The sequence below is a fragment of the Panthera pardus genome, unplaced genomic scaffold (genome assembly GCF_024362965.1).
Source record: "Panthera pardus isolate Hobbes unplaced genomic scaffold, ASM2436296v1 HiC_scaffold_7, whole genome shotgun sequence".
Classification (NCBI taxonomy): domain Eukaryota; kingdom Metazoa; phylum Chordata; class Mammalia; order Carnivora; family Felidae; genus Panthera; species Panthera pardus.
Window position 1 is genome coordinate 81,319,078 of NW_026527002.1, and position 23,644 is coordinate 81,342,721.

Sequence of the window (23,644 nt, forward strand, 5' to 3'; positions counted from 1 at the left end):
CCTGTGGTGGTCCTTTTGAATGGCCCATTGTAAGAAGGAATTGTTAGTACAAATTGGGAGAAGAGAATGAAAAGGAAAGATACAACATCATAAGAGAAGTTTGAGGTCTTCCACAGGCTCGAAAGAATAAGAAGGCACATTAGTTTGCTCATTGACTTCCCGGGAGGGGGGCACAGGTTTTACTTAGATACGGGAGCCCATGAAGAGTGCCCCTCTAACTTACTGCAGTGGGAGGACATAATATGACCCAGTAAGGGCCTTCTCATTTTGGAGTTAAGTCCCCTGCTGTATTAGACTTTTAATCCTTTACAGAAACCAGGGATGGGTTTCTAGTAACTGTCAGATCAGGTTTAGGGAGGACATGGTTTGCCTATTTAGAGATTTATGAATTAACCCAGCCTCAAGTGAATAATAAAGCACTGTAGTCTTCATCTATTGATAGGTTGACAGTGAGAAAAGTCTTTGCATACGGTTGTTCCAGGAGTCTATCCCACTTTCCCGTTGTTTAAATAATCCTATGCCCACGGGGTCTTATTATTACCCCCACAGAACAACAAGCACAGAAGATTTTCTATACATGAAATATTGTGACAATTTTTCTGAAGTTTACATCAAGCCGTCTAGTTTAGGCCAACAGCAAACATTTAAAGACAATCAGAGCTGGAATTTAACATCCATAAAGGTGTGTTATTGAAACAGCGTTTCTCTCTAAAAACCCTCATTTCCAGAGACAGCCAAATCAAGCCTAATTTGTTTGCAAAACAAGTCCAGTTTTAACAAACTTGGCCTAATGATTTGCATAAGCTCAGCAGGAATAGTCATTGATCATAGGGATCTTTTCAAGTTTGCTTTGCTGGAACCTTTTATAAGGAATCTCCAGGTTGAACTTTTAGTAGCCTCTCCAGGCCGGAAGCCAAGCCAAGTACTTCCATTGACAGTCCTGCAATACGTGTAGACTTGGGCGAATTGCTCTCCACGACGTCCCCAATGTATCCTGAAGTCCCTGCACCTGCCAGGGAGGGACATTTTTTACCCACCTTGTGAGGTTGCTGGGAACTCTGTAAGCAGGTATCAGGCCAACATTTCCAAGATCCTTAGAGCTGTATGGTCATATCCGAGTCTATGCATGACTCTCATATATGACATTCCAGTCAAAGCCTTGGTAAAATAACCAGTATTTCCAATGGTGTCCTGTTACAAGGAGAACAGATTCTTATTGAAATTATGCAAACAATTGTAATTGCCATGAAAGAAAGAATACTGTGAGAGTTTTTGAGTTTCAGAGGGTTTAGGCAGAGAGAAAAGTTCAACGCTTCAGTTTGATGACATTTTTTAGATATCTTAAGAGAAAGTTTAAAGAAAGGTTTAAAAAATTTTTTTTAAATGTTTTATTTATTTTTGACAGAGAGAGAGAGACAGAGCATGAGCAGGGGAGGGGCAGAGAAAGAGGGAGACACAGAATCGGAAGCAGGCTCCAGGCTCTGAGCTGTCAGCACAGAGCCCGACATGGGGCTCGAACTCACAGACCGTGAGATCATGACCTGAACCGAAGTCGGATGCTCAATCGACTGAGCCACCCAGGCTCCCCAAGAGAAAGTTTCCTTAATCTGGAAGAGCAAACATTAGAGAACCAGCACTATTTCAAACAAGAGTCACAAAACTATAATCTTCTTCAGTTCATTTAGTCCCATGTTCCTAATTCTTGTTTAATTTGAATGCAGCTTTTTAGTTCTGCCCATTTTAGTATTAATCTTAAAGATGCCAAATACCTGTATTTGTCCTAAAAAAAAAAGTCCTTTTCGTGAATCTCCTTGAAGATGAAATATGTTTTGTGAGAGAATAAGAACAATTATAAATGACAAAATCTCAGAAATGGACATTGTTAAAGATCTGATAAGAGGGGCGCCTGGGTGGTGCAGTCGGTTAAGTGTCCGACTTCAGCCAGGTCACGATCTCGCGGTCCGTGAGTTCGAGCCCCGCGTCGGGCTCTGGGCTGATGGCTCGGAGCCTGGAGCCTGTTTCCGATTCTGTGTCTCCCTCTCTCTCTGCCCCTCCCCCGTTCATGCTCTGTCTCTCTCTGTCCCAAAAATAAATAAAAAACGTTGAAAAAAAATTAAAAAAAAAAAAAGATCTGATAAGAGTTCATTATGATGCAATTGACAAGGGAATTCAGTTAATTGTGACACATAACACTTCAATAATCAGAATATCAAGTGAGGGCCTTATACCAAAACCTTAAAACTTTAGGAATTGCATGTATATTCGGGCAGTTGCAGCATTTACCTGTGCAATACAGCCTAAGGTTTACCATTGTACAATGGTGCTTTTCCCAGTAACTCAGCACCCCAAATAAAATGCCTAATTGGTCGAAAAAATTTCATTTACAATTTAAATCTTGGAAGTTTGTTAAAACCTTAGAAAGTTGTAAAGCACATCCTAAATAGGGTTACAGATCATTAAAATCTTAATTTATTTACCCAACATGGCAATAAGAGATCTTAAAGGCAAATATGTGTCATTCTATGTTGCTAGCAAAACCTAGCTACTTAAACATTGAGAAGTTTTAACTTTAACTAATCAAAGACCTGATAAAAAGGAAACCTAAAATTAAAAAAAAAAAAAGGAGGAAACCTAAAGCTTTGGTTTTCCTGGCAGACAAAAGACAAAACAAACAAACAAACAAACAAACAACCTTTGTTTACATTGTCTTATCAAGAGTAGATCAACAGTCCAAGAAAACTTTGTCTTTTGAACAGACAGACAAGCAGAATTTCAACCTTAGGCCAGTGTACTTCCAAAATTCCATTCGTCTCAACCTTAGACCATCCTGAGCACACATAGAATTCCTTTCCAAAGATTTCCCTTCATGAACCTTCTACAACTTTCCTTTGCCTTCAAATTTCGTCCCAAGCCATTTCTCTCCAACCAACCAGTCTCATTTAGGACAAAATTATTTTCTTTAACCTTCAACCAAAAAAAAATGTATTTCCATTCATTTTATCTTTCTTACACATCTCCTACTTTCCTACATACAGGGTTGCTTTCCTTATTTCCATCCGTCTTAAGTATACTTACCAGAATTTTAACTTAGAAACCTTAGTCCCCAAGGAAAACTTAGGAACCAATCATAAACTGTTACACCAGCATTCATTAGATAGCGAATTCATGAGTCAATTAAGCACAAAGCATGTTTTTCAATAGACCCAAATAGTCTTAGTTTCTCTGCAATAAGTCAAAAGCAGATAAACCTTATGTTTAGTAATCCATGCTTTACTAAAGCACTCCGTTCGGTTTGGAAAAGACCTAGATGTCCAAAGAATTTGCTTTCACTTGTCATGCAAACTTTAAAGCAAAATTTTAAAGTTTCAGGTTACCAAAGACTTTGGAAGCTATCTTAACAATTACCCATGAAAACTTTGAGAGAGACAAAATTAACCATTATTTTAAGTCATCTTTTTGCCAACAAATTGCAACAGAGATAACATGAGCTTATTTGACCTTTAGTAAACCTTGGTAGAATAAAAGTTTCGTATTTAATGCTGATAACTCTAAAGATAAGTCTATCTTAATTAAACCAGCAAACTTAAATTAGTTTAAACAAATATGTTCAACTTGGGTCCACTTAAAAGACAATCTGATCCCCGTTGTCCGTTTTTGCCTGGGACACTGTGGGCAAATCTGAAGTGGGCGGTCCAAGGGGTGCTCTTTGCTCCTTGACGTTGAGGGTGGGAGGAGGAGCCAGGGGTGCCTGAGACACTGAGGGTGGTAAAGGAACCAGTTATGCAGGCTGCACCCAAGGTGGTGCAGAAACAGGAGGAGGGGTAGGGAGAGCAGAAGGCAGAAAGGGAAAATTTCCCAGTTCTAACCTTGTCAGCTCTGTCAGAGGCACAGATGCCACGGTTTTTGTTCTGCCAAAGTGGAAATAGTCCATGTCAGGCTAGAGAATACAGGGAACTTTCCCGAAACAAATGGAGTTTCAGTGGTGGCTTGGGAATATTCCTTAAAGTCCCCTTCCTGAGGTAGACTAATCACAGTTGGCTCCAATTATCATAGTCATTAACCCAGGAGATGAATGAGGGAGAGGTCCTCACATCTATTAGGGGTAAGAATAGAGAGTCAGTGTTCCCTTTATTGGGATGGCCTGTGTTTCCTCCAGCGACCTGGATTTACTTGGACGTCCAATATGTCTAAAGGGGGTCTATTAACCTGGTTGGTCCTTAGGCACATTCTGCAAGAGGACCTCAGGTCCAGATCCTCATACCTCTGTCCATTTGCCCTGTTTGCTGAAGAAGAGATCTAACTGCTAGATCCTACTAAGGCCATGCAGGGTTACAGGGAATCAGTCCTTTCCTAAATTTTGCATTCCAAATTGTTCCCAGTGGGTTAAAAAGGCATCCCAAGGGAGAGTCCTTGGGGACTGAGGAGAAGCTCCCATGCTCCTCCTAGAGAGAAAAGTAAAAAGAAAGGAGAGAGAAGGTCCATTACCCCTGAACCCCCCCCCCCCCCCGACTCTTGGGTGACATCCCATGGACAGGATATGTCAGAATTTCCTGGTGTCAAAGTGACCCAAGGCGTCCCTCGAACAAAGCCACTATGACCACCGACCAGCTGACTGAGGGTCCCTGAAGGGATGCTAGGGTCCCCCCGCTTCCCCATTGCATTCTAGACTACAGATGGGTGCCTGGCATATGGACCAAAATATTGTACCCTGAAGCCCGTGCCCTAAAAGGCAGTGCCTCAAAGAACATGCCCTGATTACCTAGTCTTTGAAGAGCATGCCGTGGGAGCCATGCTTTAGTTTCTTGAAGCTCTGCTGTTTTTAACCCATGGAAAACACTAGAAAAGTTTTACAAGGGGGAATTACCCAATTTTGTAATTTAAATGGCAGTTAGTAGGGGACATTGACCAAAAGCAGTAAAGGCAGAAATCCATCATGATCTAAGCGAATGAAAGCACTAAATAAATAAAGGCAAGAATAAAGAGAGGGCATCAAGTTTCTGGGTCTTATTACCATTCTGGCCAGAGTACTAACTTCCAGCCCAAAGGCAGGCTTTCTCCTCCCTGTAGAATAACCATGGGCTAAAGGATTGCAGCCTAAGCAAGCAACATGAAAGTGTTCCAAAAAGACCATACTCCTCAGAAAGCTGCTGCAATGAGTGTAAAGGAGGAAAAGAACAAGTATACTCGACGAGTTTGCACCAAAGGTCAAAGTCCAAATGAAAAGACTCATTGCCCCACGTTGGGCGCATATGATGAAGTTTTAAGGGGAGTGATGGGGTGGTCCGGAGCTGATGACCCAGAAAGAATTCTGTATCATCAAGAATTCTTGAGGACATATTTTGTGCAAAAAAAGGTGGTTTTATGAAAGCCTGGGGACAGGACCCGTGGGCAGGAAAAGCTTCCCTGGGGTGGTGACAGGTCACTCATTATATACCCTCAGGTGGGGAGGGAGTCAGGGATAGAGTAAGTCTCTAAGGTATTTTGGAAGCAAGGTTTCCAGGACCTTGAGGGGCTAGGACAATGCCATTTATTATCGCTTCATAAAACCTCAATCATGAGACATTTCAGATGTATATCAGGGGCCATAAACCTGGAGTATGATTGCCAGCATATATCCTGGGGCAGTAGAGATAAAGGAAGTTGACTTACAGGGTCCTCCAGGTTAGGACAATGTTAAGCCAAGGTTCCCTTTTGCCCCAGCAAAGTGTCATCATGAAGGCAGCTGAGCTCCTAGAGGGAGGCCTCCCTGCCTGTTTCAAGGACTTGCCAATGGGCTGTAGTCAGTAAGGGAACTTAGTTTTTATTTGCCTTAGTTTCCCACATCGCGATGGCAAGCACTTAAGCCCCTTTCCTTTGTTCTTGGGCGGCCAGGAGTGTCTGAGGAATATCCCACAGATCCCACCTAGGGGGTGCCATTCTGTATTTTTCCCTCAGCTTATCCTACAGTCCCTCATCATAATTCACATGGCACTGTTTTCTGGGTTGGCAGGTTTTCTTTTATTTTGCCTTATTACATTTTATTTAAGTAATCTGTATACCCAATGTGGGGCTCCAACTCACGACCCCCACGATCAAGGGTTGCAGGCTTCTCTGACTGCAGGCCAGCTGCCCCTTGGCACAAGATTTAGTTTTAATTACGTTTCCCAACATGGCTGTTTTGCTGTCGGGCATGAGTGAGTGTTCACAAAGGTCATCACGGCCCCACTGATGACGGGGCATAAGGCAAGCTGACACCCTGCAAACACCCCTCCCCAGGTGCTGTCCTTGTGACACTCCTCGTGCACTCCCGGCTGCCCAAGAACAAAAGAAGGGAAAAAACCAATGGTTAAGCGATAGAGATCACAGTCCGGTAGGACCTGAGTCCCCATCAGTTTACAGATGTCTTAGTAAATTCCAAGAAGGCAGTCTTATCAATAGCCTCATCTCCAGAAAACTATATGATGTGGGAAACAAAGGCAGAAGGAAATGGCAGATAGAACTAACTCTCCTTAAAATCTGCAGCCCTTTGACAGATACTTAAGGCCAGCGGAGTGAAACATTTCTCCAGGAACTCCCTATGTCTTAATGCTAATGCTTTGCTAGAAGGAAGAACAACCTTAGCTTGCCCATAGCTAGGCCTCCAGTACCTTCCGCCTCCTCTATAGCACAGGAGAGTCCTTCTACCTCCTCCAACCCCATAGTATGTAACCTGTCTCTCCTCACAGCCTCACTGCAGCTTTCTGCCCCCAGGTCCCCGCGGTTTAATAAAATCACCTTTTTGCAACAAAGACGTCTCGAGAATTCTTTCTTGGCCGTCAGCTCCGGACCCCCACCATCCCTCCAAAACCCCACTAACACCAGTAAGGCACTGACTTCAGCTCCTGGTGATGTGGAAAATGTCGCTAAAGAGGACTCCCAAGATACTGGAGGCCTGGCTATTGTCAAGCTAAGGTTGTTTTCCCTCCAGTAAAGTATTAGCATTAAGACAGCAGGGAGTTCCTGGAGGACACTACACTCTGTATTCGCCTCAAGTATTTATTTGTCAGTGGGCTGCGGGTTATAAAGAAATTTAATGTAGAGGCACCTGGGTGGCTCTGTCGGTTAAGCATCAACTCAGGTCAGAATCTCCCCGGTTCGTGGGTCCAAGCCCCGCGTCAGGCTCTGTGCTGACAGCTCAGAGCCTGGAGCCTGCTGCCGATTCTGTTTGTCTTTGTCTCTCTGTGTCCCTCCCCCACTCGAGCTCTGTCTCTCTCTCTCAAAAATAAACATTAAAAAAATTTTTTTATAGAAATGTTGTTATTTACATTTCCTTCTTGCCTGCGTTCCCCATGTCACTATGAAGGAGAGGGTGGTGTTGGGGGTCCAGGAAACTGAGTCTCTAGGTTGCTGGAGATGAGGCTATTGACAAGACTGCCTTCTTCTTGTAACTTACTGGAGACTTAGGTCCCGCAGGACTGTGATCTCTATCAGTTAACCATTGGTTTTTTCCTTTCCTTTGTTCTTGGGCAGCTGAAGGTGCACAAGGAATGTCACACGGACCCCACCTGGGGGGAGGGTTGCTAGGTGGCAGCTTGCCTTATGCTCCCTCATCATTTGCACACCTAGTTCCTGCTCCGGAGCCCCCTCATCCTGGCTGAGCCTGGAGGCCCCTTTCTGGGACAAGTTGGTCCCTTCCGCCCCCGGTCCCCTTCCTTTCCCCACCTGACCACTGATCTTGGCTCACTGAGTGCTGTCTGGCCGTCAGTGGGGAGGAAGGGTGGGGGGCTTCACCAGTCCCCCCAACCCCTACTTGGTGTGATTTGATGTGGGGTCCAGAGCTAACGGTCAAGAAAAAAATTCTTGAGACACTTATTGGTGTAAAAAAAAGGTAGTTTTATTATAGCACAAGGACAGGAGCCCAGGACAGAAAGAGCTGCAGGGATTGTAAGGAGAGATTGGTTATATACTTTTAAGGGGGGGAGGGGGGTAGAGACAAAGGAAGTTTCTGAAACGGTTTTAAAGAAGACGCAGGATCCTGGAGGCCTGGCTTTCATCGGGCTGAGCTTGTTTTTTCCTCTAGGGAAGCATGAACAGTAAGACAGTTGGGGAGTCCCTGGAGGAATGTCTTCCTCTGCCCCCCTCAAGTATCTGTCAGTGGGCTGCAGGTTCTAAAGCAGATTAATTTTATCTACATTTCTTTTGCCTTTGTTCCCCACATCATTCCTCCCCTGAACAATTTTGACCCTTAAATCTTTAAGATTCCTGAGGGCGGAAGGTCTCTGAAACAGGGTGCTGTTGAAAAAACCACCAGACACCGAATAGAAGCGAGGCAAGATTTTATTCACGGCCGGGCCAAACCTGATCTCCTGATCTTTTTTTTTTTTTAATTTTTTTTAACGTTTATTTATTTTTGAGACAGAGAGAGACACAGCATGAACGGGGGAGGGGCAGAGAGAGAGGGAGACACAGAATCGGAAGCAGGCTCCAGGCTCTGAGCCATCAGCCCAGAGCCCGACGCGTGGCTCGAACTTGCAGACCGCGAGATCGTGACCTGAGCTGAAGTCGGACGCTTAACCAACTGAGCCACCCAGGCGCCCCCCTGATCTCCTGATCTTAAGGAGAAAAGTGCAGAGAATGGCCCCGAACAAAGGCAGCCGTGAGCTTATATGGATTTTAGCAAGTCAGAATACGTCATTATTTGGTTAACCAATTACAATTTACAGCATTTCATGGTAGCCAATTATATTGTGACACACAGACGTTAGTTTTGGCGGGAACCTATCAATTTAAAAGTCTTTGTCCTAAGAGGGTTTAAAATGACCAATCATAGTTAGACACCTGAGATGCCGTAGGTGAGTACATGACGTTTTACATGTTGGTCTTGCCTAGGCCAGATCTTGGTAGAGGGGGAGGGGAAGCGTTTTCCATCCTAAGTTATCTATTTAGCAAGCTGGAGAGGTCACAGAAGTGAGATAGGGCGGTTAGTAATTTCCAATCACCCTAATAGGGAACTACATAAGCCTTTTATCTCGACTATTCATGAAAGGTGAGTTTAAGCCAAACTTATATATAATAAGCTTTCTGATATCTTATAAGTTGACCTATTACAGTCTCATCTTCTGTAGCTTCTTCCTATTGAATAGGGGTGTAGAGATGTCCCTACCTATGGGTCAACACTGGTCAGTTGGAAAATATGTGTCCTATCTCTATCTCTAAGAGTTACCAAAGGCAGAGGCAGCCATTCCAAGGTGGACAACATATGTGAACCTCCCTTGAGTAGAAAGGATCATCTGTCGGCTGGAAGTTATGGCAGGGAAGGAGTCTTGACCCTAGGCAGAGAGATGCCAGAAAAGACAACAAAATATTATTATTTCAATATCATAATATTTTTATGAGAAAAAGAAGCCCAATAAAAAAGGCCTTTAATAGTTGACAAAAACCTTCCTCCAGTACAGGGTTTTAGCCAATCACTAAAGGAAAGAGAGAGATCATTTAAAGTGCAGATTTTGAGTATTTATATCTTTTAGCAATCCTGTCATGTTTTTGTGATATCAGGAATGTATATACAGCGTTCTGTTTTTGTGCTAGCAAGTACATGTTCCACCTTGTTAAAATATCTAATGCCATTTTGAGAGTCATTTAAGGCCTTAATTGTGTGGCAGGTGGTATTAGCCATGATATATTCGGTTTTGTTTTGTAAGCAATCGGGTAATGAATAAGAGGCACCTTTATGGAAACAAAAGAAAAATATAAGTTAATAGTTGGAGCAAATTACAAACACAGTGTCTTGAGTTTTGAGCGCTTAAAATCTAATATCTACAAATATGGGTTATTGGAACACATTTTCTCTCTATAACCACCTTCATTTTTAAACAGAGATAACCAAATCAAGACTAATTTGTTTGTAAAAACAAGTCCAGTTTTAACAGACTTGGCTTAATTATTTGCATACACTCAGCAAGAATCACGATTGACCACATAGATCTTTTAAAATCTGCTTTGCTGGAACTTTTTATGAGAAATCTAGATAGAACTTTTAGTAGTCTCTCTATTCAGAAACCAAGCCAAATATTTGCCATCAGGTATTTTGCCTGAAATACCTGTAGATTTGGGGAAATTCCTCTTCGTGAGGTCCCCAAACATCCTGAGGTTCTTGCACCTGCCAGGAAGGGACCTTCTTTACTCACCTGGTAAGGCTGCTGGGAACTCTGGAAGCAAGGTATCAGGCCAACATTTCCAAGGGGCTTTATGGCTCCATGTTTCATACAGTCAACCTTAGTTCCGTAAAGCTGTCTGGTCATATCTGAGTCTATGCATGTTGCTCTCAAATACGACACTTCAGTCAAAGACTTGGTAGAACAACCAGTGTTTCCAATGGTTTCCGGTTACCAGAAGAGGTTCTTATTGAACTTAATGCAAATAAATGTAATTGCCAAAGAAAGAATACTCATTGACACTTTTTCGGTTTCAGAGGGTTCAGGTACAGAAAAAAGTCAAACATTTCAATTTGTTCACAGAAGAATATTTTATCCTATTTCTGTGTATCATGGATAACTTAAGAGAAAGTTTTCTTAATCTGGAAGAGCAAACATTAGAGAACCAGAAATATTTCAAAAAAGAGTCACAAAACCATAATCTTCTTCCTCAGTTCATTTAGTCCCATGTTGCTGATTCTTTTTTTTTTTTTAATTTTTTTTTTTCAACGTTTTTTATTTATTTTTGGGACAGAGAGAGACAGAGCATGAACGGGGGAGGGGCAGAGAGAGAGGGAGACACAGAATCGGAAACAGGCTCCAGGCTCCGAGCCATCAGCCCAGAGCCCGACGCGGGGCTCGAACTCACGGACCGCGAGATCGTGACCTGGCTGAAGTCGGACGCTTAACCGACTGCGCCACCCAGGCGCCCCCCCATGTTGCTGATTCTTGTTCAGCTTCAATGCAACTTTTTAGTTCTGGAAATTCATACCAAATTTATTTGTTTTTTTTTTTTTAAGTTTACTTATTTATTTTGAGAGAGAGAGCACGAGCACGGGAGGGACAGAGAGAGAATCCTAAGCAGGCTCCGCACTATGAGCGCAGAGCCCAATACTGGGCTCCATCTCATGAATCATGTGATCAGGGCCAGAGCCAAAATCAAGAGTTGGATGCTTACTGACTGAGCCACCCGGGAGCCTCCCTCCTTTTTTTTTTTTTAACCAGTTTTAAAGATCAAAAAAACCCTGATTTTGTCCAAAGCCCTTTTTTATGAATCTCCTTGAAGATGAAACACATTTTGCAAGAGAATAAGAATAATAACAATAAATGACAAAAGACTCAAAATGGACATGGTGATTTTGAGGTCATAATATAGCTGACAAGGAAATCTCATTATTTCTGTGATACAGAACGTTTCAATAATCAGAATATCGAGTGACGGCCTCATACCAAAGCATATTAAAAGTTTAGGAATTGCATTTAATCTCAAGAATAGTTATATTATTTACCTAAATGCAATCTAAGCTTATTTGTTTAACAATGCTTCCAGAGTCACTTCCCATACCAAATAAAAAGACGGAATTAGTCAAAAAGACTTCATTTACACTTTACATCCGGGAAGTTTGTTTAAGAACCTCAGAAAGTTATGAAGCACATTTTTGAATAGGATTACAGATCTTTACAAAACTTAAAAGTTAATTATTTATTTAACAGAAGTGGATTTATTTAATCCAAAGGGAAATATGTAGGGCTATACAGTTGTTAGCAAAACTTTAACTCCCTTAATATAGAGAGGTTTTGACCATCTTAAGTAATCAAAGACCTGCTAAAGGCAAAACATAGAAACTTGGGTTTTCCCAGCAGACAAAAGAGAAAAGAGAAATTTATTTACATTTTCTTATCAAGAGCAGACCAATCCAAGAAAACTTCGTCTTTTTAAGAGAAAGAAAACAGAATTTCAGTCTCACGCCAGTGTACTTTTATTTTTTTTAATGTTTATTTATTTTTGAGACAGAGAGAGAGCATGCGTGGTGGTGGGCAGAGAGAGGGGTGGAGAGGGTCTGAAGTGGACTCCGCACTGACAGCAACAAGCCCAATGTGGGGCTTGAACTCACGAACCATGAGATCATGACCTGAGCCAAAGTTAGATGCTCAACCAACTGAGCCACCCAGGCGCCCCACCAATGTACTTTTAAAATCCCTCGATTTCAACCTCAGTCCTGATGATATATAAAATTTCTTTCCAAAGATTTCCCTCCATAAACCTTATATCACTTTTTCATTCAGAGTTGTTTCCCTTATCTCCAACAGTCTTAACTACAGTTAGCAGAATTTTAAGTCTCAGGAAACTTAGTCTCAGTGAAAATGAAGTAGTAACCAATGGTGAACTGTCAAAATAATTTTTTTAAATAAATCTGAAATTTATAAATACACGCCACAATTTTCAAAACACTTTTTTTCCATAGTAAAATCTTTCAATAAAGCACAAAGCATCTTTACCAATAGACCCAAGTATTCTCAGTTTCTCTGCAATAGGAAGCCAAAAGCACAAACCTGTGTTCAGTGATTGATGCTTTAGTATTTTATCTCATTTGGGAAAAACTTAGACGTGTCTAATGAATTCATTCCAATTTATCATCCAATCAAAACTTCAAAGTTCCAGGTTCCCAAAGACTTTGAAAGCTTTGAGACAAAATTGACCTTCATTTGAAGTCACCTTTTGGGGAACAAATTGCAACAAAGATAACACGAGCTCATTTGACCTTCAACAAGCCTTGGTAGAATAAAAGTTTTGTATTTAATGCTGATTGATGTGGGGAACAAAGGCAGAAAGACATGTAGATAAAATTAGATTTCCTTATAACCTGCAGCCCATTGGCAAATACTTGAGGCAGGCAGAGTACAATTTTCCTCCAGGAACTCCCAACTGTCTTGATGTTAATGCTTCGCTAGAGGGAAAACAACCTTAGCTTGACACTATCCAGGACTCCAGGATCCTGGGGGTCTTCTTTAGCATATGAAAGTTGCTTTGGACACTTCCCCTTGCCTTTTCCTCCCCCAACTCCCAAGTATATAATCAGTCACTCCTCACAATCTCGGGACAGCTCTTTCTGCCCTTTGCGGCCTGTTCCCGTGCTTTAATAAAACCACCTTTTTGCACCAAAGATGTCTCAAGAGTTCTTTCTTGGCTGTCAGTCCCAAAACCAAGCACCCCAACATTTTCCACATTACTGATAACTCTAAAGTCATGTCTATTTTAATGAAACCAACACACTTAAATTAGTTTAAATACAGAATTTTGTTCCACCTGCGTCCACTTAAAAGTCAATTTGTTTCCCATTGCTAATTTTTACCTGGGACATCGGTGGGGAAATCTGAAGTGGGAAGTGTAAATCCAAGGGGGTGCTCTTTGTTCCTTGACAGTGAAGGGAGGGGAAGAAGCCAATGATGCCTGAGGCATGCAGGATTGTATAGGAGCCAGTTGTGCATGCCACACCCAAGTGATGAGGAAACGGGAAGGTGGGGAGGCAGAAGAGGTGAGGTGCCACCAACAAGGCTGGAGCCAGATAAAACCCCAGAGGGCAGAGAAGGAGGACTCCTGGTCCTAAAGCTCATCAGCTTGGAGAAATGAAAAGACAGGTTTTCTTTCCACCAACAAGTGGAATTTAGCAGTCCACGTCAGGCCAGAGAAGACCAGGAACTTCCCTGAAACAAAGGGAGGTTCAGCAGCTGCTTGGGAATATTCCTTAAAGTCTTTGTCCTGAGGTAGACTAACCAGAGACAGTTGTCCCCAATTACCATAGCCATTAAGTTGGGAAATGAATGAGGGAGAAGCCCCCACATACAAGAGTTTCCTGGGTCTAATAAGGAGGAACAGTAAGAGAGAGTCAGTGTCCCCTTCATCAGGGATGGCCTGTGTTTCCTCCAGCAACTTGGGTTTATTTGGAAGAGGCCAGTTTATACAGTTATCATCCAATATATCAGGAGAGAGCTTCCTAGCCTGGCCTCTGCAAGAGGCCTTTATCAGGGTCCTCATCTAAAGCTATGAAGGCCTGGACCAAGGGTACCTCTGTCCATTTGCCCTGTTTCCTGCAGAAGAGATCTAACTGATCGATCATACTGAAGCTGAATGTACCATTAATGGGCCATTTCCCTTCATCTCCTAAGGAATACTGAAGCCATGCATTCTGATTACAGAAAAATTAAGTTTTTTCCCTTAAATCTTGCAATCTAAATTGTTTCCAGGGGGTAAAAGGCATCCCAAGGGAGAGTCCTTGGGGCCTGAAGCAGAAGATCCTATGCTCCTAGAAAAATAGAGACCAGGTGGTGTCCCATAAAGGATAGGTCAGAGGTTCCTGGTGTCAAAGCGAACTAGGGGTCCTATGACCAAAATCGCTATGATCACCACCCTGCCCCAGAGGAGGGATGCTGGCATCCCCCTACTTCCCCATTGCATCCTAGGCTACAAATGGCCACTGGTGTATAGACGAGTTACAGTGCCTTGATGAACCTGCTGTTTTCAACCCATGGAAAACACTAGAAAAGTTTTACAAGGAGACATTACCCAATTCTGTAATTAGTAGGGAACATTGACAGAAAACAGTAAAGATAGAAATCCATCATGGTCTAAGTGATGGTCTAACACATGGAGTCTTTACAGCCAACTTCCTAGGAAATGGTCCCCAGTTGGGTTTTAATTCAATCTGGCACTGGTTTCGGCCAGCTCCCAGTGGAGGTCTCCCAGCCAGAAGAGACTGGACCACAGAAGTGGAGTGGATCACATTTGACCAACGAGGAGGAAACTTCACACAAGGGTGTTGAGATTGGCAGCCGTCCTGGTGACTTAGGTGGCTGTCCAGTGCCCAAGACAACTTTGCATAAGGACAGGAATAAAGACAGGGCATCAAGTTTCTGGGTCTTATTACCATTCCAGCCATGGTACTAGCTTCCAGCCAAAAGCATGCTTTCTCCTGCCCGTAGAGTAGTCACGGACTAGAGGATTACAGCCTGAGCAATAGACATGAAAGTGTTCCAATGAGACCATACTTCTGGAAAAGCCCCTGAAATGAAAGTAAACAGAGAAGAGAGGAAGTACTCACCAAGTTTGCACTGAGGCTTGGAGTCCAGATGAGAAGACTCAGGCCCCACGTTGAGCGCCAAATGATGTGGTTTATGTTTGAACCCGTGGGCGAAAGGCCAAGAAAGAATTCTTGAGACGTTTTGAACACGAAAAGTGGTTTTATTATAGCACAGGGACAGAAAGAGCTGCCGTGGGCAGAAAGAGCTGCAGAGATAGGAGTGACTGGTTATACACTGTTGGCGGGGGGGGGGGGGGGGGGGAAGCAGGTAGAGACAAAGGAAGTTTCCAAAAGGATTTTCTTATGTTGAGGAAAACTCACGGGATCCTGGAGGCCTGGCTATTGTCAAGCTAAGGTTGCTTCTCTCTCTAGTAAGGCGTTAACATTAAGACAGTAGGGGGTCCCTGGAGGAATGTCCTCATCTTCCGGTCTCAAGTGTTTGTCACTGGGCTGCAGGCTATAAGGAAGTTTAATTTTATCCATGTTTCTTTTGCCTTTATGAGGCACAGACCTTACATGTGAACCACCCGAACGGACCAGGGCAGCATCTCTGGCTCTTTGTCTTTGCCACAGACTGGCTGAGGCTCCCTGTGCCTCCCCACATCACACCCTCTCCTGGCCTCTGCCTCCACCCCTGGAAATGCCGGGCAGCTCTCTCAGGAAGGGTAGGCTGTGGCCAGGCTCTCCATGACCTTGAGGGCTGACTCCTGCATTGTTTCTGCATTGGCATTCCCTTTCTGGCGGAGATTTTATCTCCTCGCTAGGAAGCCTCCTCCCCCTTCAGGGAATGGTCAGGGAGGTGGGGGAGGCCAGCAGCCCTGATCCTCTGGCTCTGGGTGGGCTGGGGGTGGCCCCTCGCCACACTGGGTGCCCAGCCTCTTGGCCTGCTGCCTTCCTGGCTAAAGGATCCCAGATGTCTTGGGGCTCCTCACCATCCCTCTGTTGCTCAGGCTGGGCCAGGCCCTAAAGGGTGGGAGTATAGTTCTGAGGAAGAGGGTACCGGAGGGACGCCGTGGCCTTGTTCTCGCCCAAGGCCCACCCAAGAGTTCCACTTGTGTAACACGCCCTCCCCAAACACGCACGTAGCACGCACAACACGCACGTGACACCCACCCACACCCTGCACACGACACACACAACACACAGGCATACGATACGCATGCACACCAGAACCATACACCGCTCACGTGCAGCATCGCACCCATGCACGCACCACACATACACGTGCACGCTGCCCCCCGACACCTGGCAGGCCAGGAGGCCTTCCTGCCACGTGTGACTGGCAGCTGGGCCGTGGAGGCAAGCGAGGCCATTCACCCATTGCACGGAAAGGAGAGCGGGGTGCGGGACAGGGGACACTTGTTCCTAACTGTGCAGAGGGTCCAGGTGGGATAGAACTGAATCCGGGACAGACAGAAAGAGCCACTCTGACTCAAGTCGGTCAGCTTACCCCAGGCCACTGCTATTCGAGCCCGTGCCCAGCGGCCTCCCTCAGATAGGAACACGTTCAGGGTGGGCTGGGGGCGATGGAGTCGGACCTGGGACCTCGCCCCTTGTGGCGCCTGGAGGCCCCGGGTGAGGAGGCTGGGGACCAGGCCGGGGGTGTAGTGCCTGTTCCAGGACTAGGCTCTGGCCCCCAGGAACGTCTGGTGTGCAGCGGGGACCTTGGAACAGGGTCTGCGTGCAGCTCTGTGAGAGTCAGTGCTGATTTCCTGTTTTTGACCCAGGTTATGTAAGAAGTTAGTACGCGGGGAAGCTGAGTGAAGGGAAGATAGGAACTGTGTACTATTTTTGAAACTTCTTTGTGTGAACTGATTTCAGAATGAAAAGCTGAAACGTTTTAAAAGCAGACTGAGCCCTGCCCAACCCTGGTCCAGATGGGACCCGGGGTATCCTGGAGAAAACCCTTCAGATGGATGAAAACTCAGATTGCAAATGGAGAACTTAACAATTTTAAGAAAAACCATAGGAAAATCTCTTCATATAGTAACAGAAAATATTTTGAAGTAACCCACTAATACATTTAAGAATATTAATGGTGGAAAAAGTTTGCCTGTAATCATGATACAGCAGTGAAAAAAAGACACATACTAAAATACTTTCAATAATCAGTACTAGTTATCAAGATGGACCGATTAAAAAGCCCAAGAAAATTAACTGGCAGGGAGGCACGGACTAGCAGCTCTGGCTGTGGCTGCTGCAGAGGGATGGGACCCAGTGTGCCCCGGGGGGGGGGGGGGGGGTCGCCAGAGAGTAGTCACAGGGGCAGGCCAGAGATGTGGGCCCAAGGTCACCCAGGGGACAGCGCGGCAAGGTCAGCAGTCTGGAGACTGGCCCACCAGCTGTGGTTCTCCTAACTCCTCTGCCCACAAGCACCCCTGTGCCCCACGAACGCGTCCTGGCTCCAGAGCCCTCCCCCATCGCACTGTGGGTGGGGCGTGTAGGGTCAGGGTGTGTGGGTTGAGAAGGTGTGAAGGAGGGAAGGAACCAGCCCAGGTCCCCTCTTCCACCACCACCCCCTGCCTCTGCTGAGGATTCCCCCTGGCACAGCGGCCATCAGAGGCTCTGGGAAGATGCCTCCCTGGGAAGTCCCGGGTAGGCCCCCGGTGGGGCGGGGGGGGGGGGTCAGGGAGGACGCACTGGACGCTTCATGGGGAGGAGAGGAAGCCACCACCCAGCGGTGCAGGGCTGACCCCAGGTCATAGCCCCTGGGCCACGGGCGCTTGCCTGGCTGAGGCAAAACCAAGCGGAAGCCGAGTATCCCTCCCAGGCAGGCCACAGGAGCCACCCACCCTGCCCCGCGGGGCGAAGCAAGCAAAGAACGCTGGGGTGTTGAAAGCGTTTATTCTCTTTCGGTCCTGGCTGGCACACCATTAGCGGGCCCCGGGCTGCGCTGTGGGCTCCGCTTTCCTGGGGGCCCCCGTCCAGCCGGGGCTTAGCGGCCTCTGCATCTTGGGTCGGTGGTCAGTCGATGGTGTTTGCAAAACGGGACAGACTTGTTGGTGCGGCAGGGCCCTGGGCGCCTGAGGCCGGGGCGGGCCAGGTGGGCGGGCAGGAAAGCCTGTGTGCGGGCGAGCGTGCGGGTGCAAATGTGTGTGTGTGGGTGCATATGTACGCGTGCGTGTGTGAGGCCGCGAGCTTGCTTAACGCGCAGGTTGCAGGAAGCTCCGGCACGCCGGCCGGCCTGCCGGCCGGCCTGCCGGCCGGCCTGCAGGGTGCTCACGGCAGGGTCCGGAGGAAGGCGGGTCCTAGGCTGAGCAGGAGCCCTCCCGCCAGGGCCCAGGAGCTGCGCGCCATCCGGGCCACCCCATTACAGAGGTCCTTTTCACAGCACGTCACCTCCTGCACTTCGAACTTAGTCAGGACCCCCTGGCTCAGGCTCTCAGGGTTGGTCATCTGTGAGAGCTGCCTCATAATCTTCGTGGCCACCTCGCAGGAGGGGGCGCAGCCCTTGTGCTGGGAGTTTACCTTCTTTCCTGGGGGCAAGGAGGGAGGAGCGTGGCAGGGGAGCCCCCTCAGGTGGCCCGGGTCACTCATCCCCTGGGGGCACGAGGCCCTCCTCTGCCGCCGAGTCCCATCCGGTCCCACCAGGCCCCCACACGCTCCCCCGGAAAGCCTGGGGGAGGCCACCCCTCAGCTGGCAGATAGGGACACTGAGGGAGGCTGGAGGAGGTCCCCTGCCATACCTGCACCCATCCGAGAGACTGGGAGGCCTCAGGGCAGAGCTCCCTGAACCGCCCGCCCGCATCCTCTGGGTGCTGGAGACTCACCACTGCCCAAGGTCACGGTCATGTCACTGTTGAAGCAGACGCCGGACATGGGACATTGGATGGGCTGGCACTGGCTCGTGTTCTCCAGTTCCAAACAGCTGTAGCACTGCAGGCTGAGGACTAGGCCGGTGGGGAGGGCGGGAAGGCTGGGTTTAGAGCCCCTGAGGCCAGAACCATTGTGGGGGGGCCGGGACCGTGTCCTGGAGGACTGACCCCTCACATGCACAAAACCACACAGCCTCTCGTGGTGGTGGCAGAGGAGGGGGGTGCTACCCATGGTCCCCCCCGCCACCCCCCACCTCCCGGTGCAGACCCCGCCGGTGCCCTGATGCTCACCACGCTCCCAGCACAGCAGGAAAACCAGCAAAACCAGCTGGAGGCCTCTCATGGCTCCTGGAAACAACACGTGTGGGTGGGACCCTGGGGGCACCCCAGGCTCAGGCTCCTACCTCCCAAGACCCTGGCCCTCCCTGGATGACCCCTCCTGTGCCTCCGCAGGGATTCAGACGGGGATACAGACGGGGCTCCTTCCCGCTTCACTCACCTACTAACGTCAGGCTCCCTTCGGGTGAGCAGGCATCTGGAGCCTCTTCCCTGGTGGCCAAAGAACTTGTTCTCCAATCTGTTGGCGCCCCACCCAGAGGAAGCCGGGGCCGGGCTCTCCTGTCTCCACCTCTTCCGGGAGTTCTAGCTGTCAGACCCCAGGCAGGACCCTGAGTCCCAGATCAAGAGGGGGTGTCACCTAGCTGACAAGCAGTGACTTTGGGGAAATTCCAGAAGGAAGCTGGGCGCCCCTCCCTCCCCCCTGCCCCGTTTCTGGCTCCACCTTCAGAGGTCGTGTGTCTCCCTTCCTCCCCCAGTCCTCCCCACCCCCCCATCCCACAAGCCTGTCCTGTCTTGCATGCATCGTCCCCAAAAAAGTACCCCCCAAAATCACAGAAGCAAAAAGAAAAAATATTGAACGTTTCAATACATTGTTTTTCGTTTTCTTGCTGCACCTGACTTCCATGTAGTAATGGGTGTCGAGCAGCTCATTTTTATGGCCTCTTCACCTTGTACATTGATTCTTAGGTTGAACTTCTCATTTATATAATCTTTAAAAAAAATATTTATTAATTTATCTTTGGAAGAGCAGGGGAGGGCCAGAGAGAGTGGGGACAGAGGGTCCGAAGCAGGCTCTGTGCTGACAAGCTGACAGCAGTAAGCCCGATGTGGGGCTCGAACTCACGAACCCCGAGATCCTGACCCGAGCCGAAGTTGGACACGCAGCCAGCTGAGCCACCCAGGCACCCCTAAATTCACATGATCTTAAACATCCAGTAGATGTAACATTAGCTTATTTGACTGGCAAACTCAGATAGAATAAAATCAAAACGTATGCTTATGTTCTACTTAGTGATGCAAACTCAGGAGACATAGCTGTGTTTCCTAAACCAACGATGTCCAATCTTATTTACCCAAGATTTACCCAAATCACATAAACTCGAACAGCATTTGGTTGGTTTCTAAAATTCATAAGAGTTTTAGGGATGTTTTGTCTATGTGAGCACTCACTGACCTCTAAGCAAATTAGAACAATCCTCTCTACAAGAGTTTATAAATTATTTCGATAGTCTTATCCAGAGGCAGGAGAAGATCATATATTCACGGCACAGTGGACACAGAAACATCCCGGAAGACACAGATAGGTGCGGTATAGCTTTATTCCAAAATGTTAGCAGGTGAGGCATAAACAGAGTGACAGAAAACTCTCTGGTTTATATAAAAGAGTTGGTTCTTACCTTCGCCCCACTTTCTAGTTTTCTCTGAACTGCGTTTCTGTAGAGGAGCCCGTGTGAGGTCACCCATCGGTGATTGTGGAACACCCCTCGAGATTCTCTCCTGCCCCGATGTGTGGTCTCTCATGGGGGCTGCGGACTACACTTTGGTCGAGGTGCTGAGGGGTCGCCAAGCAGCCCTCCGGTGTCTCCAAAGCTCCTCTGGGCGGATAACACTGTTTCCAATTAGCCTCTCAGCCTTAGTGGTTGTTGTCGGGATCCCTGCGTCCCTGAGGGCCCCTGGGGGTGGCAGGTGGCCTCAAGTTGGAGCGACCGTAGAGGCTGAGTGTGGAGTGGAAGGGAGGCGGAGAGGAGGCCGGAGGACGCGAAGCAGGACTCTTGGACGCTGGCGGCAGGCTGGTGGTGGTGAAAGGAGGCACGGGGACAGACAGGTCCTGCAGAAACTAATTTGGGGAGATCTTCCGTTTCTTCAGGAGGTCACCGAAGGTCCAATTATCTTAGAAAAAACTTGCCAACAGGGAAGAAGTGGACAGCTAGCCCTGTCGTGGCAAGTGTAGAAGTGTGCAGAAACCGGGGGTGGGGAGGGGCTTTCAATAAAGGAAAGTTCCAGCAGGGCCTCTGCCAAGAAAGAGCATCCTGAAAAGCAAGGGACTGAACTTCATCAAGTTAGACTCCAGGGTCAAGCTCCCATGTTCTGAACCGGTGGGGGGGGGGGGGCTGTGACAGGCCCTGTGGTGGTGTCCCACCCTGCTCGCTCCACTCCATACCTTAGCCTTCAGTACAGGAGCCCCTTGTCCACAGGGGCCAGCTCCAAGACCCCCAGGGATGCCTCAACACAGATAGTACTAACCCTTGTATGCACGACGTTTCTTCCTGTGTGTACATACCTATGAGAAAGTTTGATTTACAACCGGGCACAGGAAGAGATTGGGCCCCTAAGTGAGAAGAAAAGGCAGCGACAAGAAGTATACCGTCGTGGAAGTCGCGAGAACCTGCGCTCTCTCTAAAGCATCCTGCCTGCCCCGGCCCTTCTTCTCGTGAGCAGGTGAGATGACGGAGTGGCCACGTGGCCCGAGGGAGCGAGGCGAGGGGGAGGACCATCTGCCCGCGGGCCACACGGGTGACGGAGACCGCGGGTGGTGGAGACTGGGCAAAGTGAGACCGCAGACAAGGGGACCGTTGCACCTCATCGTGTGACTGTCTGGAGACGGGGCCCTTCAAGAAGTCGTTAAGTCGTTAAGGGTACATGAGGTCCTGCGGGTGAGCCCTAATCCGATGTGACTGATGCCTCATAAGAAGAAGACATTTGGACACACGTTGAATGCCAGCATTGGAGGAAGTCATCGAGAGGACGTGAGGGCTGGCCCTGTCCTTGGAACGGGTGCTCTGCCAGCCACTCCCGCAACAGCTGCTGTTCCAAGGACGCGGCCTTGACAGAGGAACCTGGCATTGAGACGGTCTGGACCAGTTATGGCCTCTACATAAACTTGGAAGGTGCGGCAGCCGGGCCCCACCCGAGATCTAGGGGTCTTGTGGCTCCCAAGACAAGCCCGGTGTGTAAGTTCCCTCTGCTTATAAACCTGCTACCTACCAACCCGGCCTGCTTCTGTCTTCCACTCTCCCTGCCCTCTGTGTACCTGGGCCGGTTGGCAACCCAACAGCCAGAAATGAATGTTCACGGAAGACCACGCACGCAAACAGCTGTCCCCGCCACGCTTCTCGACTGGCACCCAGAGCACCGGCCCAGGGGGCGGACACAAGGCTTCAAAGTTGTGCACCTGGGGCGGGCAGGGGGCATCTGATGATGCATCTGATCCTTCGGAGGGACGGCGCCGGGCTCTTAAAGAAGAATCACGCTGACACTTTCTCCAGTGGTAGCAAGATTTTATTCGAGACGCTCAACGTGCGGCAGTAGGAGCTGGGATGACTGCCGGAGGGGGGAGGGAGTGAGCCCAGCTCCCTGAGCGGAGAGAGAGGGGAGGGCCTGGGGCATCTCGGACAGGAGTCCAGGCCAGGAGGCTCTGGCTCCTGCTGCAGAAGGGCTTACGGTGAGTCACGGTCATGGGTGGAGATAAGGAATCTCATCCACAATCGAGTGCGGCAGGAACCTCACCAAACTCACTTAGCGGGGCACCCACGGGGCTCAGTCCACTGAGCGTCTGACTTTTATGAGCGGCTCAGCTCATAATCTCGTGGTTCGTGAGTTGGAGCCCCGCGTCGGGCTCTGTGCTGACGGCTCAGAGCCTGGAGTTTGCTTCGGATTCTGTGTCTCCCTCTCTCTCTGCTCCTCCCCTGTTCATGCTCTGTCTCTCTCTCTCTCTCAAAAATAAATAAACATCAAAAAAAATTTTTTTTTAATTTTTTTTGACGTTTTTTATTTATTTTTGAGACAGAGAGAGACAGAGCATGAACAGGGGAGGAGCAGAGACAGAGGGAGACACAGAATTTGAAACAGGCTCCAGGCTCTGAGCCGTCAGCACAGAGCCCGACGCGGGGCTCGAACTCACGGACCGTGAGATCATAACCTGAGCCGAAGTCGGACGCTTAACCGACCAAGCCACCCAGGCGCCCCCACAAAAAAATTTTTTTAATACATAAATAAACCCACTTAGCAGGATTCTTTGCTAAATGGGGGCAGTTCAGGCCAAAGAGAGGATGGGGGCAAGGTGCAGGCCTTGTCAAGAAGAGGGCTCAAAAGATCCTGCCAGAATTTGGTTGAGGGTGGAGTCTTGGTCAGATGGCAGCTGAAAATAAGCCGGCTGGATATGACTAGAGCCCCACTCTGTCATTAATAACTAGTCCAGTCCATCATAATCTGGCCGGAAAACATGCCCCTGAGCAAGTGACTCAGGCGACTTCACAGGCCCCCACTTGGCCCCAGAAAGCCCTTGCTGGACCGTGGCCTCACCTTTTCTCTTTGCGACCCTTAAGGGACAGGAATCCTGACGTTAGCATGTCCCAGCCAGGAGCAATTGGCCGTGCCAGGGGACACCTTGGCCATGTCCAGGGTGTGGAGACGTGGGAGGAGAGAAGAGGGCTGGGTTTGGAAGGATGCACGGGAAAGACAGCGCACCCAAAAGGTTCAG

The 23,644-nt window shown here is 47.9% G+C and overlaps 1 protein-coding gene across 1 annotated transcript; it reads right to left on the minus strand.

Moving 5' to 3' along the window:
* Positions 1–17,835: 17,835 nt before the first annotated feature.
* Positions 17,836–19,451, minus strand: LOC109258402 (lymphocyte antigen 6H-like). The gene is made up of 4 exons (XM_019435219.2): positions 19,325–19,451; positions 19,117–19,173; positions 18,781–18,900; positions 17,836–18,486 (listed from the first exon to the last, which is right to left on the minus strand). The coding sequence occupies exons 2-4, from the start codon at positions 19,166–19,168 to the stop codon at positions 18,230–18,232; spliced, it is 429 nt and encodes a 142-aa protein (XP_019290764.1). The 5' UTR covers positions 19,169–19,173; positions 19,325–19,451; the 3' UTR covers positions 17,836–18,229.
* Positions 19,452–23,644: the final 4,193 nt, after the last annotated feature.

Coding starts and splice junctions, on each gene's coding strand:
- LOC109258402 (XM_019435219.2), bottom strand. CDS start 19,168: ATGAGAGGCCTCCAGCTGGTTTTGCTGGTTTTCCTGCTGTGCTGGGAG. Junction 18,901..19,116: donor CCTGCTGTGCTGGGAGCGTG/GTGAGCATCAGG, acceptor CCACCGGCCTAG/TCCTCAGCCTGCAGTGCTAC. Junction 18,487..18,780: donor GACCGTGACCTTGGGCAGTG/GTGAGTCTCCAG, acceptor CCTTGCCCCCAG/GAAAGAAGGTAAACTCCCAG.